Source organism: Thamnophis sirtalis, unplaced genomic scaffold (assembly GCF_051295495.1).
Source record: "Thamnophis sirtalis isolate CommonGarterSnake01/CBP01778 unplaced genomic scaffold, rThaSir2_p1.2 scaffold_1, whole genome shotgun sequence".
Taxonomy (NCBI): domain Eukaryota; kingdom Metazoa; phylum Chordata; class Lepidosauria; order Squamata; family Natricidae; genus Thamnophis; species Thamnophis sirtalis.
Window position 1 is genome coordinate 96904123 of NW_028261381.1, and position 23530 is coordinate 96927652.

Genomic DNA, 23530 nt, shown 5'->3' on the forward strand with positions numbered 1-23530 from the left:
ATGTTAGCAATACCACTAGCAGCATTTTGGCTGACAGGTGTAAGTAGAAGTGGAAATTCATTCTACTGAAAACATTGTTTTTGCTTATGATTGGATTAATTAAAATTTCAGAAGACCCAAAGGCATAGTATTAGAGTGTTACATAGTGCATAAACTAAAGAACTGTCTCAATATGCTTCCTCCCCCCTCTCTCAAACGCACGCACACACACACACACACACACAAAGTTGCACCAGGAGGATGAAGTTTAAATTCCTCCCCCTCCCTCCAACCCAGCTGTTTCAGAGAGGATTTCAACTCTGCTCTTGCCTGCCATCATGAAAAGGAAAAAAATGTAAAAGGAAAAAGACAAGAGCTGAGGTCAGGCTGAGCTAGTTGCTGCCATAGTCATCATGGATGACTCTGCTTAGTGCTTAACTGTTTAAAAAAGCCTCTAAAAAGTGCCCTCTACAGGACGAGGCGGGAGAACAACTTGCTTCATCTATGTCAGGAATTTTTCGGCTTTTAACCCTTGCTTAACTCTGCTTGAGTGATCATAAAATGCCAGACTAGATGAGGCGTGTCGTTCTCCTGCCGCCTCCCTCGTTTGAAGAAGAGAAGGGAACGGCTATGGTGGGGAGGCTTTTGCCTGGAAGCGGCTACTCGGCTCCTTCCCGGCTAGTCAAGAAACCCCAAAGTTGGGGATTTTTTGTAATACTAAAGAGTGTTTTTCCTCCTTTCTGCTCCCGGCAGTGAAGCCCTGCCGGCTACTTAAAGCATTGGAAGACCGCTTCAGCCGCCTCAGTGGAACTTCCCGCAGGAAAATGAGCCTAGGTTAAAAGAGGAGCTAGTAGAAGTTACACAGCCTTTCACGGGGGACCCCCACCAGAAAGGGCACTCACGCATCCCGCCGCGCCCAAGCCCACTGGCGTGCAGAGGAAGGGGTGCGGGATGCCAAGCAGATGGGAAGGAAAGCGAGCTGCCCCTGCCCAACTTCCCAGTGAATCTCTCAAGAAGCGCAATGGCCCGTGTCTACACCGCGTGAGGTCCGTATCAGTATCCGGTGTAAATGCATTGCCTTCCCACGTTAAGCGCTCGGATTAGGGATCCCCCCTCCCTAGTGCGGTAGAAAAACACTTCCCGAGTGAATGGGTGAACCAAACTTTGCATGGGAAAGCGCCTACGGCTTCTCGGCTCCCCGCCTTGCTTAATAGCCACACACTCCTCGTGCCCTCGCCGCCGCTACATGAGATACTCAGATAATCACCCTTTCTTGGTGCACCCCCCCACCTCCTACGACCCTTCATCTTCCCTTCTTCCCTCTCGTGCAAGTGCACAATGCTCACATCGACTCCGCCCAGGCGGCAGGGCTTTAAAGTGGCGGCAGGGCACTGGCGGCAGGGCTTTAAAGTCCCGGTGCCGCGTTCACCATAGAGTGGATCCCGGTCCCACTCTATGGCGAATGTGGCGACGGGGCTTCAGCGGGGCTTTCGCGCTTGCCTCACTGGCCATGAAGCTCACCGCACGTCACTGATTCCCACCCCACTCCACATGAAGGATACTGCAAAATCTCTATTTCCTTCCAATTCCTGGGGGAAGGATATTGCAAAATCTCCATTACCACTGCACTCTGGAGCCAGCCAGAGGTGGTATTTGCCGATTTTCCAAACTACTCAAAATTTCCACTACCGGTTCTCCAGAACCTGTCAGAACCTGCTGAATTTCATCCCTGCCTCAAGATAAACAAAAACAATCAATCCACACGTAAATGTACAATAGCACTTTTATTGCAACAATTGCTTACAAGTTAAAATGGGATTGGCAATTTAATGAAATTTAAAACAACACAAGCAACCTTTAGATGTCCACATTTGGCTACATGAATGTCTTACAGATTAAATGTAAATTTCCAAATACAAATTGAGTAAAGAAAGGAAAAATATGAAAAGTGTAGAATATCAAATAAATTTTATCTACTGAATATTGTATCCTAATAATTTAATCTTCTCCAGCAGGAACACTTTCTGAAAAGATACTAGGGTTCCTTATCTTTTGAAACTGAAAAACAAGGCCCCATTTCAGTTCCCCACTAGAGACTTTAACATATGAATAATAGTCAGCAACAAAGCCCCACACAGGACTATCTTGCTAGCTACAACATTTGAAGCATTGTTACACAAATCCGAGTTGCAGCACCTGAAGTTGAAGTTATTCAACTGTATAGCAAGTGAAGTAATATTTATATCACAGTTGGACAGTACCACCTCTAGCTGGCCCCAGAGTGGAGAGGAAATGGAGATTTTGCAGTATCTTTCCCCTGCCATGCCCACCAAGCCATGCCCACAGAACCGGTAGTAAAATAATTTGAATTTTACCACTGCCTTAACCATTAGACTAGACCAAACTGGCTAAACACATACAGTATATGTTTGTGTGTGGTGGTGATGATGATGATGATGATGATGATGATGATGATGATGATCCAAGATCCTGTTTTGGCATGCACTTTTGAGAATCCTTGCGGTATAATATAGAGGAGCCTAAAATCTTTATGTTATTTTATTTTATATTTTCTTTTATTTCCCTCCTCGCTTGCTTGGTATTTCTTTTGTGTCTCTTGCTATCCAGTCCCACCCTAAATCCAAGCTAAAGCCCGAGGATAGCTGGGTTGACGTACACGCTATGCCACTGACAAACCATCTTCATGTCACTGACTCAAGCTACTATCCGGCTAGCGGATTTCAAAGGAGAATTTGAGAAACTGAACTAAAAAGCAAACGCCATGCCAGAGGCTTCATTTTCAGAATGAAGAAAATAGCCAATACTTACAAGGGAACACTTAAACAACACAGGTAAGAAAAGATGATTCCCCACCGCGTCACACGGGGAGGACACTTGTCTGAACTTCTCAGACCTCACCTAGCCCTCTCAACTCGGGAAATTAATGTATATACCTCGAGAAAAATCTAGGCTATTTTGTCATTGGCCAGTGACAGGTTTACTGATCCTTGATTGGCTGCACACTTGATGGAGATCGTTGGCTAGATAGAATAAAGGACTATTTCTTGGCTTTACATTTTATTTGTTTTATTCCAGGATGGTATGTACAGTATGTCAGTTATAGTATAGGAATAAGGACCTGAATCCAAGATGCTTGCTCGTTTGTGCCACCCTCTCACAGGGTGCTTGGCAGTCGCCAATTTATGATGACAGAAGTCCTCACTTGAAGTGCAATATTGCCATTCGTCTGTTTATATGACTGCGGTAAACGAGCTATTTAAAAGTGACAAATTATTCCTAAGAAGGTTTATCTATATGTGCTTTTCAAATCAGATCCAGAGATGTGTTAGAACACCTAACAGAAGTGAACCAATGCACCACCAATTTCACTTTATTCTGCGTACAAGGTATATATATATATATATATAAACATTACTAAAGGACAGTTTTTAACTAGCAAGAATATATTTATCGTACTGTGTTTCCATTCTTTTAATCTTGGAACCTTCTGAGCCCAGAAATCATAAATATCATTTAAAGGACCACACAAACTGGGGGAAAGAAGCATTGTAAACTTGTTAACTGACAAATAGCATGTTCTGGTATGAAAGGATAGGTACTATTATGCAAAATTGCAAGCAATGAAGACTATATTTCTTTTTTACATTAGTAATTTGATAATATTCTACTACCAATACGCAAACTGATTTCAATTCCCTTGAATTTTGCCTGTTTTTACTGGGTACAATAGTCCATGATTTAATCAGTGTTTTCTGAATTAATCCATTGGCAGTGTTGACCCAATGCCTTCTGCACCATAAAGTAGCCAAACACATTGTAGCCTATCAAACTGAAAGAGAGCCAACATGTATATCCTTTGGTATTTCCTAGGTAAAACTATTATTTTCTATAGAAAGTGAGAACTTTCAGAATAAAAGGGAATGTAGAATGTATCTACTACAAATCCTAAGTATATGTTAGTTTTAAAAATATTATATCCTTAAAGCTGTAATATAATTAGGACTGGTAGCTCCTTGGTGATTTCAAATTAAAATGATCAATAGAAATGACAATGAAAAATATTATAGGACATGAAAGTGATTACATCTAAATCTGGCAGGAGTCAGGATTACAATGGAATTAAACCTGTAAGCTTATATTCAATGGGGATTTTCTTCCAAATATATAGGAACTGTATTTCAATATTCCTTGTGGTTGTAGTCAAACTCTACTGAAATGTGATTTTTCTTATTTTTATAAATCAGACCCATGTTTAATTCCCTCCAAAAGAAGCTATCACTTGATCCCACTTGTCTGGATAATTTATGTCCAGTTTTCCCATCTTGCCTTTCTAGAAAGGTGTTAGCAAAGGTGTTGCTTTATAAAGCCCTGATGAAATGGATTAGTTACACCCCTCCAATCAGGCCCGATTATGGGACAGAAACATCATTGGCTACACTTGTCGATGATCTCTGGTAGGAGCAGGATGGGGACAGTGCAACCATCCTTGCTCTCCTTGACCTCTCAGTGGCATTCTGTGCCATCTACCATGGTATCCTTTTGGGCCAGTTATGGAGTTCAGAGCTGGACAGCACAGTCTTGTGCTGGTTTGGCTCCTTTCTCCAATGCCAGTCTCAATCGGTGTTAATAGGGAGTGAGAGGTCCAGCCCACGGCTGCTCCTTTGTGATATTCAGCAGGGCTTTGTATTCTGCCCACTTGTTTTTAACATCTACATGAAGCCATGGGGTGAGATGTAAGCCCTGCAGAGTCACTTCAAAGCAAGATGGGCAGCAAATGGGATGGATGGATGGACAAACAAACAAACAAAATTTTATCACTCAAATGCTGCATATATAATGATCCCTCAATTTATTTTTGCCACCTGGTGAATAGATAAATTATGTGGTACTATTGTAGTTTCATTAAACTAACTATAGAACTGGTTCGGGGCTGTGGCAGGCCTGGGTCGCTGCCGGTTCCAGCGACCCTGGCCACCAAACCACTACCGGTTTGGCCGAACCAGTCCAAACCAATAGGAACCCACCACTGGTCCACAAGCCCCCACTGCCAATGTGGCTGTGGTGGGCCAGTCCCTTTGGGGTGAGAAGGTATGTCAAGTAACCTGGACCCATGCCATGCAGAGTTTTAAAGGACTCTCTAAGCAGAGCCTCTTCATTGCTCCCAATAGAACCTGGATGGATTCTTCAGTTCCTCCAAATTGCTGCATGCATAATATATTCACTATATAAATGTAATAGGTATGGAAAAAGAATCAGCCCCACCTGTCTCTTTTTCTGATGTTAAATCCATTCTCACCATGGCTTTCTGTTTATTGTAAAAGTTTCCTTATCCAAATAATCCAATGCTTGGGTATAGCCATTGCTTTAAGAGACTTCCAGAGTTTTGAATGATCAGTGCAATCTAGAACAGAAGTAGAATTATTTTTAAAATGCATTTAATGTTTCCATTGTTCATCTAGTATTTGCTCAAATTTGATTTCTATTCTCAGATACATTGACTGTGTTTTTTTTAAATCTTTGACACACCAAATTAATGATCAGTCTTTATCCTTGACATGTCAATTTAATTATCATAAAAATGCTTAGCAAGTTGTTGCTTTGATTGGAAATATGCAGAATACGCCTTCAAACTGCAGTGGATAGAAATGGTTGGAATGCTGATGATGGTGAGGAGGAGGAGGAGGAGGAGGAGGAGGAGGAGGAGGAGGAGGAGGAAGAAAAAGAAGAAGAAGAAGAAGAAGAAGAAGAGGAGGAAGAAGAAGAAGAAGAAGAAGAAGAAGAATTATTGTTGGTTTGGATTTATTTGTCTGAAAAAGTATTAATTCTCTCATTTTTGTTTGACAGGAGGAATTTTGGTAATTGATGTTATCTATCAACAGATTTACATCTCGTGTCCTGCTTGTTGAGAAAAAATCCATACTACATTTTATTTTAGGGACACAGTGGCTCTGTGGCTAAGATGCTGAGCTTGTCGATCAGGAAGGTCGAGTTCAGCAATTTGAATCCTTAGTGCCACGTAACTAAGTGAACTCCCGTTACTTTTCCCAGCTTCTGCCAACCTACCAGTTCGAAAGCATGTAAAAATGCAAGTAGAAAAATAGGGACCACTTTGATGGGAAGGTAACAGCGTTCCGTGCACCTTCGGCATTTAATCATGTCGGCCGCATGACAACGGAGACATATTTGGACTAGCACATATATGCAAGGGGAACCTTCCCCTTCCCCTTTCGAACTGCTGACCTTTCTATTAACAAACTCAGCATTTTAGGCACTGAGCCACCATGTCCCTTATCTTTACCTTTACCTATATTTTATTTACAGATCTGAATAGTGACTCCAGCTGAACAATGTGTGACTTTTACTGGCTATAAGAATTGTTTTAACGTGACAAAGTTTCAGACCAACACAGTGGTATCTCAGTATTCATTCTTAATTGGTTCCAGGAAGAGTGATGAGTACCAAACAATTTTTCCCCATAAAGAATAATGTAGTGAGTCACAAGGCAGCCAACACCAAGATGTTTTAGCTTGTGCATTGAGTACTAAACAAACAATGAGTACTGGGACAAAGGAGGTTTCTTTTTATTGTTATTTGTGGCTAATTCTTATATTCTAGCTAATATAACTATAGGTTTTTGTACTTGGGGAATCAAGTAAAAGACTCAGTGCGGCTTTGTATCAAGCAAAGCTTTGTATCCTTGCATGACTCTTGCAACTCAGGAGTAAAATTACTCAATAACAATATCATGTGAAATATCACGTGAAAAATGAAAGTCCACCTGCATTGTCCCTTTCTTTGTCATGAGTCATACAATTCCTGAGATTCATGTACTTCAAGAAAGCAACTTCTTTTGAGAATCTACCAGAAGAGTCCATGTTCCTATGGGGGCAGGTCACCAAGCCAAAATACATAAAATGAGGAAACAAGCCCATACAGATCCACAGGCAGTGTGAAGAACGAAACAAAACCAATGAGCAAATAAATGATTGAGCATTGATTTTTTTTCCCTAACCCTAGGGGCCGGTGACCTTAAACACTCAAAGAGCCACAAAGGTCCTAAACGGAAGCTCCCTGTTCAATTTTGTTGCTGACCAGAGGTCTGGTTCCCCTACCACAGAGTCTCCTCCTAGCGTGGCGTCCTTTTTCTTCTACCTGTCCTAACCAAAAGCCCTATCAATTGTGGAGCTGACTAGTGACAGGGAGCCGCAGCAGAGGGATGAAAGAGCCACATGCGGCTCCAAAGCCACGGGTTGCTGACCCCTGCCCTAACCCTTTCCCCCCCTTCAATGAAAAAACGGTTGGACAAAAAGTTCTTTATGAGAACTTAACCCAAATAAGCATAGATTAATTCCAAGATTAAAATCAGACCAATAATGAAGTAAACAATACCCCAATTAAGGAACTGCCCAACAGTAATCAGCCCAACCAAAGAACTTCTATAACATCCCCAGCAACACTGAGAGGGCAAGCCACTAGAATATTAACTGAGAGCAAACACACTCCTTACTAGCACTGAGGATGTTACCTAGTTTGGGTAATGAAACATCTGCCCGAAAACAATCTATCTCAGAGAGCACCAAGGACCCTCATACTAAGAATCCTGCTCATAAAGACCTTTTTGTCCAACAGTTTATCTTCCATTGAAAGGGAAAAAAGGAAAAGGGTAAAAAGACTGGTGATCAATTCCTCATTCTGTTTATTTTGGCTTGGCTTGGTGACCTGTCCCCACATGTCACAGGTCTGGTAGATTCTCAAAAGAAGAAGCTGCTTTCTTGAAGTATACTGAACCTCAGGAATTTTATGACTCATGGCAGAGAAAGGGACAATGCAGTTGGACTTGCATTTTTCACGTGATATTTCATATGATATTGTTATCCAGTAATTTTACTCCTGAGTTGCGAGTTCGCCCATCCCTAAAAATATAGAATCCATGTGTTTTTGCATCTTTCATATATCTTTATTGTATTTGCAGATATGGCCACCATGCTAAAGCTACTCCTTGATTTTGCAATTCCTGTGTCATTTAAGTTCCCATCTTCATTTAAAATGTCTTTATATGTTACAATTCTTTCCAAGTTAATAACATTTGGATGTATCAGCGCTTCCAACATGGAAAGCCAGACTGGTATTTTCCTATAGTTTTTTGTTTTGACTTTTTCCCATACTAACAGTAATCCATTTCTTGCGTAATGTCTTTGGAAATATCTATGTATTTTATTCTTATCATACCACAAAAAAGTGAGCCACCCCATTTGAAGATAATAATAATCTTCTATGTCTCCGTGCTGAAATATCATCGTTCTAATGCTTTCCAACGCTGAAGGGCTTGTAAAGAAAGATGTGGAAATCCCCACAATTTTAGATCTATGGTGTTGCAATCCAGTGGCCTGTATTCCACTGTTGTGCAAATACTATTCTTGTTGCTATTGATACATGTAAAATCAGATACACATTCCTTTCATTATACTTACCTGTTAAAATGCCCAACAAAAATGTCTCTGGTTTCAAGTCTATATGTTGTTTTATCATTTTTTCCAATCGTATATGTGCTTTTGTCCAATATTGTCTAATATTTTTTCTCCTTTTTGACATGTCAACCACATATGATATGAATCAGGTGTCTGATGATATTTCCAACATTTTGCAGATTTATTCTTAAACATCTTTGCTAATCTTGAGGACAGAAAATGCCTTCTATAAAACATTTTATAAAGTTTTCTTTGTATACAGTAGACATTGTTAATTTATAATTTCTATCCCATAGTTTCTGCCATTGGTCTAACTTAATTAAGTAGCCAAAAGTTTTAGTTTTCATACTATCATTGTCATTTTTACTTAATACTTAACAAATAGCTCTTCCCCCAGGTGCTGAGATAGAATGAGTAGAATGAGGTCAGTGCAAGATGAGTATATAATGGGCTGCATCAGTGAAGTATGATTGCAGGACCAGGTTTTTCTGTTTTAGGTTGTATTGCCTTTTGTTTATAGATATATAAATGAGTTTTAAGTCTCTCCCTGCCCCCACTTTGGTTTTAAGATGGGAGGCTATACAAATGCCTTCAATAAATTAAAATAAAAATATAATCAAAAGCTTAAACTTTTCTGGACTTTAGATACAGCTTGCAGAGGGACTTATTTGAATGCTTCTTTGAAGAACCAGGCATTTCAGATTAGCACATGAAATTTCCAAAATGCTGAAAGCAGGCATCTTATGCTTTTAAGTCACCGATCTACAAACTATGGCTGGGTACAGCCTGCCAATGCAAAGTATCCAGCTCGTGGAGTGGCAGGATTCAGCCCCGTCCCTCGCCCCCTCACTGTTGGCCTTATCTTCCAGCAAGCATCCACTCCAGCTGCACTTCTGGTTAGTTATTTCACCGGTTGAGCCGCACTTCTGATCACACCACTGCTGCTGAAGGTAAGGCCGAAAGATGCTGGGGAGGACCAGCTGACTGAGGGGTGATCATGCCAGTGCAGCCACGTGATCCAGGGCTGGTGGGTGAATAGGGGATGAGCTGGCTTGAAAAGCAGCTCTGCTGCCAGCTTGTAAAGTAGTGTTTTAAGTGTAAAAATGCTTTAAAAACAGCCTTTCAGGATGTTTTTTCACAATCATTGATCCAGTGGCGGTGAGTGAGTAGGGGAGGGGCAAAAACAGGAAGGACAAAGGCAAAATGGACTGCTAAATTGGCCACGCCCACCCAGCCGGTCCAGCCCCCCACCCAACAGTCTGAGGGACTGTGAATCAACCCCATTTAAAAAGTTTGAGGACTCCTGCCTTAAGTTAACAAATCAATAAACCAAACCAGCTTTGTTTTATACTTTTTATTACCAAAACTTACTTTGATAAGACTAATCTTTCATATTATGCACAAACCATGATATTGCTGCAAAAATCTTACCTGATTCAATCATTTAAGATATCTGAATATGTACACATCAACACATTTCTTCTTTTGAAAATGAATCATTTCAACCCATTTCTTCTTTTGAAAATGAATTTCTCCCTTTAGCTTGAGTTCCCAATTACTTTTAAACATGATAGGGCGGGGATCCCCAACTCCCATACTATGGACCAGTACCGGGGTGTGTCCTGTTATGATATAGGCTGTCTGCCTGGAGGTGAACGGCGGGTAAGCAAAACTGTCCATGTGAGAGATATAGATTGTCCGCTCCTCCTTCTGCCTCCAGTCCATGGAAAAATTGTCCTCCATGAAACTGGTCTCTGGTGCCAGTATGGTTGGGGACCGCTTTGATAGGGTAATGAAGCATTCATGAAGTACATTTCCAGTAGTTTTCGCACCACCCTCTGAATGAGTGGGGTAGGAGAAAAGACATAGAGAAGGCCCGGAGGCCACTTGCTCCTCAGAGCATCCGCGCCCTCTGCTCCTGGAGTCGCATAGTGAGTGAAGTACCTTAGTAACTGAGTGTTGTCCTGGGAGGCAAAGAGGTCGAGAACCAGAAGCCCGAACCTGACAGTCAGTTGTTGGAAGATGCGCCAATGTAAGCTCCACTCTGCTGGATCGATGTGGATGTGGCTGAGGTTGTCTGCCTGAGTGTTTTGGACCCCTGATATGCGCTTGGCCCTGAGCGACAACAGGTGAGTTTCCGCCCAAGATATCAGTTGTAAAGACAGAGTCATTAGATGCCAGGATTTTGTCCCCCCCTGCCGGTTTATGTGTACTTTGGTGGTGGTATTGTCTGTAAGGACAAGCACCTGCGCATTGGCCACAAGAGAATGGAACGAAGCAGGGTAATAAACACGGCTTTCAGCTCCAACCAGTTGATACTGTTCCTCGGGTCGGAGCGTGACCAAAGACCTTGGGCCATGTGTGACAAAATGTGAGCTCCCCAGACTTGCAGACTTGCGTCCGTCGTTAGTGTGATGCATGGGGGTTTGCGAAAGAGAGATCTGTCACGGCAAGGGAGAGCCACCATTGTAGGGATCATCTTACCTCCGAGGTCAGGTGAAATCTGTGTGTAGAGCAACTACAGTTTGTCTTCTGATACGGGAGCAGAAGCCATTGGAGTTGGTGACTGTGGAACCTGGACCACGGCACGATGTGGAAAGCGGACACCATCTTGCCCAGAAGTTGAGATAGTTGAATGAGCGGAACCGCCTGTTAGTCGCGGATGGATGAGACCAAGTCGCAAATGCTCACCTGTCTCTCTGAGGATAAGAATACCTATTCCAGAGAAGTGTCTATCACTGTCCCCAGATGTGTGAGACGAGTCGTGGGCTGCAGATGACGCTTCTTCGAGTTGACCAGAAATCCGTGGTCCTCTAGGGCCTGAAGGACGTCCCGGTGAGCCTGATGTGACAACCCGGATAGTAACAAAATATCAAGATAACAGAGAATTCTAACTGGCAGAGATCTGAGATGGGCAGCCAGAGCAGCAAGGATCTTAATAAAAAACCCCGGGGCCGATGATAAGCCAAATGGTAGTGCTCGGTATTGGAAGTGATTCCCTTCGTAAGAAAAACGGAGGAATTTCCTGTGATCTGGAAGAATGGGAATATGGAGGTATGCCTCTGTGAGGTCAATGGAAGAGAGAAGGTCATTGGGCTGAATGCTCTCCAGAATGGACAACAGAGAAGGCATTTTAAACCTCCGGTAGACTATAAATTTGTTTAGAAATTTGAGGTCGAGAATTGCTCTCCAACCCCCCAAAGACTTAGGCACTATGAAGAGACGGGAATAAAACCCCTGCCCAACCTCCTCGATGGCCTGAATTTGGAGGAGATGACCGATAGCTAATTCAACCAGATGTCTTTGGGAAGTGTCCCTAGAGACAGGACAAGGTACGAAAGTCTACGGGGGGCTGGAAAGAAATTCCAGGGCCAGGCCAAACCGGACGGTACGCCTGATCCAGGAGTCTCTGGTGATGTCATCCCAGCAATCAGCGAAGGCGGACAGGCATCCCCCAATAGGGAGGTCATCAGAAATTTCCTTTCTGCTTTCAAAAGGTACGGTTTGAACCGCCCTTGAAGGGCTTTCTATAGGAGAATCGCTGGGAGTTTCGGTTGGACCTGTCCTGGAACTGCTGGCCCTGCCTCGGGGGAACCTGGCGCTGAGGACGGGGTAGGCAAATGCCCTGTCCATCCCACGAAAGGACGACCTGCGAAAGAAAGGTTTAGGGTCAGACTTGTGGTTTGCAGAAGAAAGCACCTTGCGTTTGTCCTTGGACTTACCAAGAGAGGCTCCAGAGGAGCACCAAAGAGCAGACCGGTTGAGAAGGGGGCGGACGCCAAGCACCACTTTGCTCTGGGCTCCGCTTGCCACTGCTTCAGCCAAAGAAGACGTCTGGTGGTGATGGTAGAAACCATGGACCTAGAAGAGAAACGTACCGCATCCAGAGATGCATCTGCTGCGTACTTCATTGCCGCCTTAAGCTTGTTGATATCCTGGTGAGCGCGGGAATCTCCAGGAGGGATCCTGTCCTGCATCTGCTTTAGCCAACGAAGGGCAACCCTGTTGAAAAATGAAGAAGAGGTGGCCTTGGCCGCCCATGCAGCGGACTGATGGCCCTTTACCAGTGACTGGTCAAAGTGTTTGTCCTCAGGGCGGAGAGCGTCCTCTGGAGCAGTGGAGGCCGCATTAGGCAATGACAAAGACACCACTGGGAGATCAATGGAAGAAACCTCCTAAAGTTTATAGAGCTCTGGGCTGATATTATACAACTGTTTGTCCAGACTAGAAGGGGCCCTGACCCTGGAGAGGCCCGCTGATTTTGAATCACCTCCAGAAACAGTTTCGGGGAAGGAACTGTCCTTTTCGACGGTGGACGTGAAAAGATGGGATCTGTGGTGTCTGACTTGTCTGCCTCCGAAGAGGAGGATGGTTTAGAAGCCGGAATACCAGAAACCACCTTGGCTTTAAACAAGAGGGAGTAAAACAAGGCAGGTTTGAACAGGCCCAATAAGGCAAAAGAAGCAGGGGTCGAATTCTCATCCTCTGACAGGTCGGAATCATGAGTGACCTGCTCCTCAGTATCCACCGCAGGAGGCTGAGAAGCACTTGCAGAAGTCGCCCTTTGGGAACTGGTTGGAACAACACACACACCCCTTAGATTTTTGGGAAGTGGAACAATGAGGCATGGTAGCAGCAGGAGGTCGATGCTGAAGGCCTGCAGCAATGCCCCACTCAATGGCAGCTGCTATGATGTCAGCCATATCATCAGGCTTGATGGAGACAGCCCTGGGGGCAGGGGAACCCACATCTATGTCAGGGGTGATTCTGCCATCCCCTTGAAATCCAATCCCATCCTCCGAGTTCCAGGGAGAAGCTGAGGGGGGGGGGATATCCCCTTCAATATCAGTGGAGAGGTCCTACATTGGGTTGAAATTAGATGGAGGAGAAACCCTAGGAGCGGGTGCAGGAGTGGAGCAATGATTGGTCTTGGAAGTGGCCTTACGAGGAGCAGGCTCAGAGGCATTGTCATTAGGTGAACTAGGAGTAGTAGCTTCCTGGGTCTCATGAGGAGGAGCAGGCCTAGAAGCCTTAGCAGGCTTGGTAGCAGAAGGCTTGTTATAGGTTCTCTTTTTGCTCCTGGGCTCAGAGGGGACTGGAGCAGAGGGGGCAATTGGACTGGGTGAATCCCCCTCTTCAGGAATGGTCCCGTTGGTCACCATTACTCACAGTTACTGTGAAGCATCGTAGGTGGCTTCCCGCCCAAACAAAGTGGCCGCTGCTGCTTTCCCGCCTAAATTAACTGCCTTCAGAGTAGACAAGGCCCTGAGGAAGGGCTGAGGTGGTGAGCCGGCAAGGCAGCTTATCGCCCGGCAGTTTGCAGCCCAACCGCTCCGGCGCCAGGAGAGATTCGGAGCCGACAAATGACGCTGCTGGTGGCAAGAGGCGGCGGCTTGGCAAATGAAGCCTGTGGTCGCCGCGATGAAAGGAGGCTTTTCCGGTGGCGCAATTGCAGCGATCGTCCCTCCGGAGCCTTGAAGTGAAACTTCTGGTGCTCTTCAGGCAGCGCGGCAGAGGCGAGCGGTAATGAGGGAGCCTGAGAGCGAACCTTGTAGGCTGGCCACGAGGTCTCTTAGCTGTTGAGGCAACCAAGGCACAGAGAGGCAAAGACCTCGTAAAGACTGTAGCGCTCTAAAAGAGCGAGGAAGGAGCCTGATTGACAGCAATTTGAAGAGGAAGCCAATTAAGGAGTTTGAGAGAATTTGGAAGGATTTTTAGCTAAAGTTAAAGAAATTAGCAAGGAGAGATAGGGAGACACAGCTAATCGAAGGATCGACTGAGTGTATTTCTGGGGAGGAGCTTCGTGGGCGTGGCTTTAATACTTGTAGACCCAGTCGTATTGGATCCTGATGGTCATACCCATGCCTGGATGGTGTCTCCACCTACTGGAGAAAGACGTGCACTGGAGGAAGGACATCAGTCAAAACATATGTTTGATATCGTCATTACTTCTTGTTCATTTGTATCAATATCAAGTCCAACAACATTGAAAAAAACTGCTCTTATGGTCACGTGTCAAGTACTCTCTTTCTCTAATCCTCTTCCCAAACTTAAGTTATGTGGAGTTATTGGATTGGATTTTATGACATTAATTTAAATGTTGTAGAACGTTTCTTCTTTCAGGGCTACAAAATTTGGATGATCAGTAAATGGCAGCAGAGCGATAGAAAAATACCAAGATTACTAGTGATTATGGCTGCTCAAATAATGCCTTCTTGTCCATTCCATATGGAGGAATCTTCAAAAAACACCTCGTTATGCAGCCAAGTTAGGGCAAAAGAAGAATGCATTTGATAACCAGGACAATCCATCCAATTAATGTGCCACCCATCTCACTATCCAGAGAGATTCCAGGTGGCTTCCAATGGCATAAAAGCATAAATAGCTATGCTGTGGACCATGCCAGTTAAAGAATTCCAACAGACAGGGTCCAGGAAGAGAGCCTCTCTCTGCCATTGCTCTACCCTATGGAATAATCCTTCCCCTTACCCACCATCAGAACTGAAGCAGACCCCCTCTCCTGGCCTTCCAGAAAGGAACGAAAGCAAGGTTTAATGGCCTTTGTGGGGAGCCAGATAGGAGCATAGCTGTGGGGATTGTTAGCACTCCCTTTGCCTGTCAATTTTTAAGGGTTTTTAATTACCTTTGCCCATTTGTTAAATTTTTATATACTGCTTGTTAAACTTTTATATACTGTTTTCATGTTTTAATATTTTACTATACATCACCCAGAGTCCCTGTGTGAAGGAAATGGATGGTTTTAAAATGTGATAAATAAATAACTGTAAAAGCATAAATGAAGATTAAGAACCAAGAGCACAGAGGTACTGTCTGTCTCTCACTCAACTAACCAACTCCAGCAAAGTGCACCCACACTGGGGGCCTCTCCCAACAGGCAAATTAACACATATTTTCTCACTGCTTCTAGTCCCAGTTTTTAATATCAAGCTTTTCTAAGTTTAAGCATGTTGTCTAAACAAAAGTATCATTTCCCACTAGGAGTGACTGTACTCTAACAAGTGCTATATAAATAGGCTTGAAAGTGCTATATTGGAATGGTAGCCAGTCTGAATTTGGACAGTTCGTTTAATCACAGACAAGCCACTAAATGTTGATAAGGAAGTCTGTAGAGATTCTCAGCCATCCAGGTCATGGTTGTCCATTTTTCAGCAGGCAACCGGACTTTGTTTTTCTTTGAAGACGTTTCGCTTCTCCAAGCAGCTTCTCCAGCTCTGGCAGGATAGTGGGGAATGGAAGGATTTATATTCCTTGCAGGAACCCTTCCATTATATTTCTTGTGTTGATAAGGAACCATCCACAAAAGTGCCATTCACTGTTATGACTAGAATGGTTTAGCTTACTGGAGAAGCTTCCGCTATGCCATAAAAAAGAGCCTTAAAGTAAACAAAAAAACCCAATCCAGACATAAATATACAACAGCAGTTTTATTGCGGCAATTCCTTGCAAGTTAAAATGTAGTTGGCAGTTTTATGAGATACAAAAAGGTGAGCCAAACAAAAGGAAGTCTTTATACAGCCACATTTGGCTAATATGAATGTCTTACAGATTAAATGTAAGTTTCCAATTAAGTAATGTAAGGAAAAATATGAGAAGTGCAGTACAGCAAACAAATTTTATCTACATAATGCTGTATCTTAATAATTTAATCTTGTCCACCAAGAACCATTTCTCAAATGACACCAGTGTCCTGTATCTTTTTAAACTGAAAAACAAGACCCCGTTTCAGTTCCAGACTAAAGACTTTAAGATATGAGCAACAGTGAGCAAGAAAGCCCCATTGAGAAATATTTTGCTAGTTACTAGATTTGGAGCATTGTTACACAAATTCGATTGGCAGCATTTGTATCTGAAGTTTTTAGTTGAGAAACTTTGTGAAAGAAAGTCTACATTGCAATCAGAATACTTCCAGCATCGAGATGTATTATGTGAACCTTAAAAAGAAGAAAAACCAGATTATAAAGTTAGGTTCTATTCTACTTAATTAAAAAAAAATTGTGCATATAGGTGAAAAATATAGTCTGTTCAATAATTTCAGTCTTTTTAATCAGTTGTTAATTAAAAATGATATTATTAGACTATTTATTTCATTGGTAGATTTTACCATCTGTGTTTTATTACCCCTCTCCCAACATTTGATAACAACCTTACGCCAAATAAAACAGAAAAAATAAGAAACATTTATTTTTTTCCCACTAAAAAGGGAGAAAGTAAAATAAGCAATGATTCCTTAGCCACTCACTAGAAAACTTTAAGTCATAGCTTGCACAATTAAAATATTTTAGTAAGACAAGAATTTACTACTGTGTTTCCCTGGAAAAAAAACCTACTCCAAAAACTAGCCTGATTTTCATGCCTGCACTTAAGACCTATCCCAAAAATAAGCCCTAGTTAAGCTCTGCCCACCAAGTGGTTGTACAAGGGTGTGCAAGGTGCATGCATAAAAATGAAGCTAGGGCATGTGGAACTGCCCCGTACTCACTTATCTTAGGACCACCGTAACCAGGTTTCCCATGCCATGACACTTCTTGCGCTACTGTGTGACTGCTGCTTGTGGCCATGATGCTCCTCACGCTGGTGCCACTGCTCGCACAACAGCATATCACACAGCCTCCTGCCACAAGCGGCAGCACTGGCACGTTGCAGAAGGGCAACGGCATGATAGGCATCAGGGTGTGGGAGGCATGGCTACAGTGGTCCTAAATTAAGTTGGTAAGACATCATCTGAAAATAAGACCTGCTACTTATTTTGGGCCCCCAAAAGAAAGTAAGATTGGGTCTTGTTTTTGGGGAAACACAAATAGAGGCACAGTTGTATAATTCTAACTGTTGAACATAATGTTGAAAAACAAACAATACCAGAGAAAGAGTAGCTATTGTCAATTGAACTGAATTCACAAAATGACATAATCCCAAACTGTAGGGGAGAAGGAGATGGCTTGAGCCTTGGATTAGAAGATCTCCAAGGTCCTTTTCAAAAGTCCATAAGATTTCATTCGAAAATGAGCGTGCATTATTGGAAATAGAGGTCAGTTTTTTCACTTTTGAAATTTTTAATTTGAAATTCAAACCCCTAGAATTTCACACAAGTCTACCTGCTTTTGCTTCCTTTAATTAAAAATAAAACCAGGAAAAAGAATGTCTTATCTTTTTTCCAATGCAAGATTTCTTGCAAGTTATGCTATGCACCAAGCCTTCTGTTTCTTATTTTTTTCTTTTATAACCCCAACTACTGGAAGATCAGCTAGTCACTTAACCACAACCCATCCCTGTCACCCAGAAGCATTCTGCTTCAAGATTGCACAGATAATACGCCAGGTTATCCTAAGGCATTAAACAAAACATATAGAAGAAAGCTTTATAAAAGCTAAATCTATTGTATCTGAAGTGAATCAATAGACGTTTTGCATTTTAGTTTTTAGTCAAGGGGGAGCCTGTTTGTAGAGATGGCTATTTTACCTGTATGAGATGAAAGGGAGTATATAAGCAAAGAATGAGTAAGGCTGGGCACTTTGGCAGAACCAGCTATAGGAGAACTTGTGTAACACAAAACAGCCCTAATGTGTGGAAGAACAATTCCTGTAGACTAAAAGGCTGAAGGTGGGATGGTGGAGAATGAAACAATTGAGGGCCCAATGCATACTGGAAATCACCTTTGATTTTTGTCTCAGGGAATGATATCCTCTGCCCTTCATTATGGACAGATTGTTTTTTGGTTTGCTGGTCCTACCAACAAGCTTGTAAATTCTACAAAATGGCCACTTGGGCACTGATCTTCCTGCCACCTAGGTGACTTTCAAGATACTGATTCCACACGTAAAAGTCTTACATGGCATAGAGACTAGTTATCTGTGGGACCTTCTCTTTTGTATGGATTGAAATCAACCTGTAAGAACTGACTTGCTGCAGATCCCATTGCTTCAGCAATGCAATCTTCTAGGATCCAGTAAGAAGTCTCTGTGGCACTTTCCTTCTGCAACATCCTCCCTGGAGATTTGTTTCATCTGCCATTTTACAAGTATTATCAGTACTTTTTAAGAGTACTAAAAACAAATCTTTCCCATCCTGCAGGTAATATGGTGGTGGGAAGTGTTTGTTCTTATCTTTGCAAGTGGGAGAGAGAGCCAGTTTAATGTAGTAATTAAGGCATCAGGCTAGAAACAGGAGACTGTGGGTTCTAGTCCTACCTCAGGCACAAAGCCAGCTAGGTGATTTGGGGCCAATCATTATTTTCTAGCCCTGCAAAGGAGGTAATGGCAAACTACTTCCAAAAAACATTATCAAGAAAACTGCAAGGATTTGTCCAGGCAATGACCAGAAGTAAAAAACAAACAAACAAACAAACAAACAACTCAAAGACACACATGAAAACGGGGTTGGGGGAGTATTGGTTGTTCCCTCCAGATGACACAGTATATTGATATTTTATTGCTGACTTCATTGTGTGCACATTAAACGGCTCAGAATAATAAAAATCAGTCTAAAAATCAGATTAATAAATTTGTATATTTCATCAGAAATTAAATATAAAAGATATAAAGTAATACTCACCAAGATATACTATTAAGCAAGCATTTTTTTCACCTGTGCAGGTTTCAGTTTCATTACAGGTACGAATTGGACAATTGTAGCACACTAAAGCATTTCCTAAATAAACAAGGAAAAAAAGAAACTAAACACTATGTTCCCTTCTAAAACGGAATCCCTGTTAGAAATTATAAGTAGTTTTTTCTTACTGTTTTGTTTAGCAACAGTTCAAAGTTTTAACAATATTAATGGCAATAGCACAGACTTATATACCACTACAGAGTGCTTTACAGCCCTCTCTAAGCAGTTTACAGAATCAGCATATTGCCCCCAACAATCAGGGTCCTCATTTTACCCATCTCGGATGGGTGGCTGAGTCAACTTTGAGCCGGGTGAGATTTGAACTGCCAAATTGCAGTCAGCCGGCAATCAGAAATAGTGTGCAGTATTGCAGTCTAACCACTGTGCTGCCAAGGCTAAAAAAAAACCAGTTTTGCGAACAATCCATGCATTTACAACTATTGTATCATCATCCATAGCTTCACAACTAGCTCCTGAGAAGATTGCAGATTTCAAATTATCTTGGCAGGGAAACTGCATAGACATGTTCATATAGTTGCCAGGAGTCAAAACTGACTCAAGGACACATACAAAAATGATAAGGAGTACCCTTGAAACCAGATCACTAGGATTGCTCCAACAATTTGACTGGTTATATAAGATAGTGTCATACAATTCAAACCAATAATCTGTCATTCAAAGGGATATACCTTTTTCTATAATTATTATATTATCCGTGTAATTCCAAACCATCAAACTAAGACCCAGACAGCCCTTTGAATGATGAGCCACCTTTGCCTCCCTGTTCTATTATTCTAGTCCCTGCATTGTTATCATTCTGTTTCCATTTACCATGAGGTTCACTTACCTGAATGGAGGAACAAAGCCAGAAGAAAGGTAGTAATGACAGCAGTGACTAAAAGGGATTTCATCTTGTTTCTTCTATTCAACCTACATAATAAAAATAGAGTTGTCCTATCAGATGTTCTAAACCTAAATCGAACAACAGTATTTGTATCCGAAGCCTCAACTTTCTATACCCCATGTCATTATGCCAGCCTTATATAAAACTTTTATGAGTGCTAAATAGGAATATAATTTTTTCCGGGCACGTGACAGAATATTCATGAAAGACAATGACACTAGCCTGAAGAAAAGATGTTAAATTACTGGCCTCTAAAGTGAAACCACTAAAATGAAATATTACTAAATTTGGAATCTTTTTTATCGACTAATCAGAATTTATCACAATATGAAGAAAAATATTTATGTACTTAACCCAGTACTCCAAAATACACTCTTTTCTGGAGGTCTCTCACCATTTTAGCTGTATCACTTAAATTGATTTTTATGCATCCCCATATCATCTGGGACTTTTGTCTCATAACACATCAAAATCCCAAATGAGTACAAGCATTTCTTGAGTACAACAGTAAAAATGGCAATTAAACTGCATAAATAGTCACCTCATTCCTACTGGCAAAGTGAAAAAAGGAATGGGAAAAAAAACAGAAAGGGGAGAAAACAGCTAAAACTAATCAGCATCAACACTATTGTTTGTTTGTTTGTTTATTAACATTTGTAGGCCGCCCTTTTCCCTGAGGGGACTCAGGGCGGCTCACATAAAATCAGGGAGGGGGAATACAAACAATGACGTAGACACATATAATAAAAGTAATAAGCAACATACATTCATCATTCGGGAGGGGCGGCTATCCTTGTCCCCAGGCCTGACGGGCTAGCCAGTTCTTAAGGGCTGTGCGGAAGGCCTGGACGGTGAAGAGGGTACGAATCTCCACGGGGAGCTCGTTCCAAAGGGTCGGGGCTACTACTGAGAAGGCCCTCCTCCTTGTAGTTGCCAGCCGGCACTGGCTGGCCGATGGAATATGGAGGAGGCCCAATCTATGAGATCTAATTGGTCGCAGGGAGGTAATTGGCAGAAGGCGGTCTCTCAAGTATCCAGATCCACTACCATGCAGGGCTTTATGGGTGACTAATAGCACCTTGAAGCGCATCCGGAGATTGACAGGTAGCCAGCGCAGCTCGCGGAGGATAGGTGTTATGTGGGTGAACCGAAAAACTATGTATTTCCATACATTTCAATCCTTTTCACTACCACACACATATATTGCATCCTCCTCTGCTTTTTCTTAAAACTTCTCACCAGTTTTTGTGGAAGTATTAAGTCCTTCTAGCCATAATATTTTCAATCCTCTCTATGCACATCCTTAACATATGAACAGTAAGTGTTCTATATGTGGCAGGGGTATGAAGCTGGCTATATTTTATTAAAAAGACACACGAGGGTAGTTTAAAACACATTATGTCTATGCTGTAGCACCAAATTCAGATTTAAGCATAAGCTAAACCAGTGGTAGTCAACCTTTTTCTACTGCCCACCAGTTTTTGCGCAAGTGTGGAATATTTTTTAGAAAGGAGGATGTTTTTTTAAAAAAAGAAATGTACGTACATTTATCTTTTTGTGTTGTATTTGTGCTGATAAATAAAGGGAGACTAGTATAGAACTATTTCAAACTATTTATCTCTCATCAGCTATTTATCTTTTTATTTCTATTTTATGCATGTTTATGTTTTTAACTTTATGAGCCAGACTAAACACTGCTTACTCTCCTTTATTTTATCCCCTTTTCTCTATTTGTCTTCCCTTTTTTGTTAATTTTTTTCTTTTCCTTTTTATCTTTTTTTTACCTTCCTTAGGGCAATGTACAAAAGTAAGGCTGATTACTTTTTAGTAAATGTAAAATAAATTAGCCCATTTATTATTATTAGCCAACAATTCTCTCCTGCCTATAACTTTTCTTTCTCCTATTTTGCAACTGCTGTTCGGTTTCTGCCTGTCCCTGCTATCCTCTCCTCCCCTTCTCACGTCTTCGCACTCGCTCAAAAGGAGGTTTTAACCTCCTAAGTCCCTACCGCCCACCTAGAATCCCGAAACGCCCACTAGTGGGCGGTAGGGACCAGATTGACGACCCATGAGCTAAACAGTTAGGCCACCCTTTTTTAATATATACTTTAGTTGTTAATAAGTTTTAAAATGGCAATAAGCTGCACAGCAGATCATTGGAGCAAATTCATTTTGTGAAGGTTCCCAAAAGGCCTTGAAACCTGGCTCTGCCAATCAGCCTAGAGCCTTGGGAGGGGCGTGTCATCCTGAAAGTAGTTAACGGATTGGGAAAAGATTCTGCCTCCACTGTCTTTATCTTAAGACATTTTTGTTTATTTTTAGTGGCAATATTTATTAACTCAAAATTTTAAATGTAGGGCCATCCTCTGGTGTGATGGCTGGCCTATACATTTAATAAATACAGGTTTTGGTTTTGCTTTTGAGAAATCGAGCAAGAAAATGAATCCGTTACTCATACGAGGAGTTCATTCTTCATTTCATTTTTAATGCTTGCTTGCAGTTAATGAAAAAAGCATACTTTATTTAGGTGTATCCTGCTTTTTTCCGCCCGCAAATAATTCGTCTGCGGTGTTTGTCTGCGGGCGCAGGCGTTGATCGAAGATTGTTTTGCCGCCCGTCTGGGAGACCTTGCGGTGCAATATTTTACGTAGCTTAGGGCTCCCCCAACTTTCCATCTGACTCAGGCGTGCTATCTTTCTTCGTCGGGTGGGGTGGGGCGCCCGAGCCTTTGGAGTGGAGCAACAACGCTATGGGGCAGCGACAAGGCGTCGTCTCCAAAAAGGTGAGCCGCTCCAAAAGAGCTGAAATTCAAGCGTCACTTTCGCACGTCCATTAATAACTTTTTTTTTGGCAACCGAGTCCAAATTGCTTGCCAGCCTTCTACCTTTCACAGCGTTGGCTTGAAGGCGGCCACCCGCTTCCCCCCAACTTTCTATCTACTCTGGGAAGAAGGAAAAACGTTTACCCCGAGGAGAGAGAGGAGGTTAAATTTGGATTTCTGAATAAAACAAAGCAAGCAGGAAAGACTAAACCGCTATTTTTTAAAATCTTTTTTTTTATTTTTGCCTCCCACTCGTTCGCCATTTCTTTTGTGCCTCCTTGCTATTCCAATCCCGCGTTAAATCCAAACTAAAACCCGACGGTACCTAGGGTGAAAAATCTACGCTACGCCCCCGATAAACGACCTGCATGCGGCTGACCCAAGCTAGCAATCCGACCGGCTAGCGGATTTCAAAGGAGCATTTGGAGCAACCAACTCAAGCGCACAGGCCCTGCCAGAGGCCTCGTTTTGAAACGGGGGGAAACACCCAATACTTACCAGGCAGCAAACGGAGACAATTCAACGCCGCGTCAAAGGAAAAAACACGCTCAACTCCGCCGAAACTTGCCAACCTACGCCCGATTTTCTTAATTCGTGAAGGTAATATATATAACTCGGGCGAGGCGGAGCCAACCTAATGTTGATTTTCATTGGCTACTTTATAGGCTTCCCTATCCCTTATTGGCTGCATGATCATGGAGATTGTAGAAT

The 23530-nt window shown here is 42.4% G+C and overlaps 1 protein-coding gene across 2 annotated transcripts; it reads right to left on the minus strand.

Moving 5' to 3' along the window:
- Positions 1 to 15898: 15898 nt before the first annotated feature.
- Positions 15899 to 23431, minus strand: LOC106540642 (CD59 glycoprotein-like). Of its 2 annotated transcripts, none has more exons than XM_014055866.2 (4): positions 23318 to 23431; positions 19942 to 20024; positions 19038 to 19133; positions 15899 to 16420 (listed from the first exon to the last, which is right to left on the minus strand). In XM_014055866.2, the coding sequence occupies exons 2-4, from the start codon at positions 20003 to 20005 to the stop codon at positions 16212 to 16214; spliced, it is 369 nt and encodes a 122-aa protein (XP_013911341.2). In that variant the 5' UTR covers positions 20006 to 20024; positions 23318 to 23431; the 3' UTR covers positions 15899 to 16211. The 2 variants fall into 2 exon arrangements, with proteins under 2 accessions (XP_013911341.2, XP_087575638.1); XM_087719512.1 differs by lacking the exon at positions 23318 to 23431 and adding an exon at positions 22517 to 23139.
- Between the last annotated feature and the right edge of the window lie 99 nt (positions 23432 to 23530).

Excerpts from the sequence above, each read along its gene's own strand:
- LOC106540642 (XM_014055866.2), bottom strand. The coding sequence starts at position 20,005 with ATGAAATCCCTTTTAGTCACTGCTGTCATTACTACCTTTCTTCTGGCT. Across the intron at positions 19,134-19,941 it reads GGCTTTGTTCCTCCATTCAG|GAAATGCTTTAGTGTGCTAC; the intron begins GTAAGTGAACCT and ends TTGTTTATTTAG. Across the intron at positions 16,421-19,037 it reads TTGCTTAATAGTATATCTTG|GTTCACATAATACATCTCGA; the intron begins GTGAGTATTACT and ends CTTCTTTTTAAG.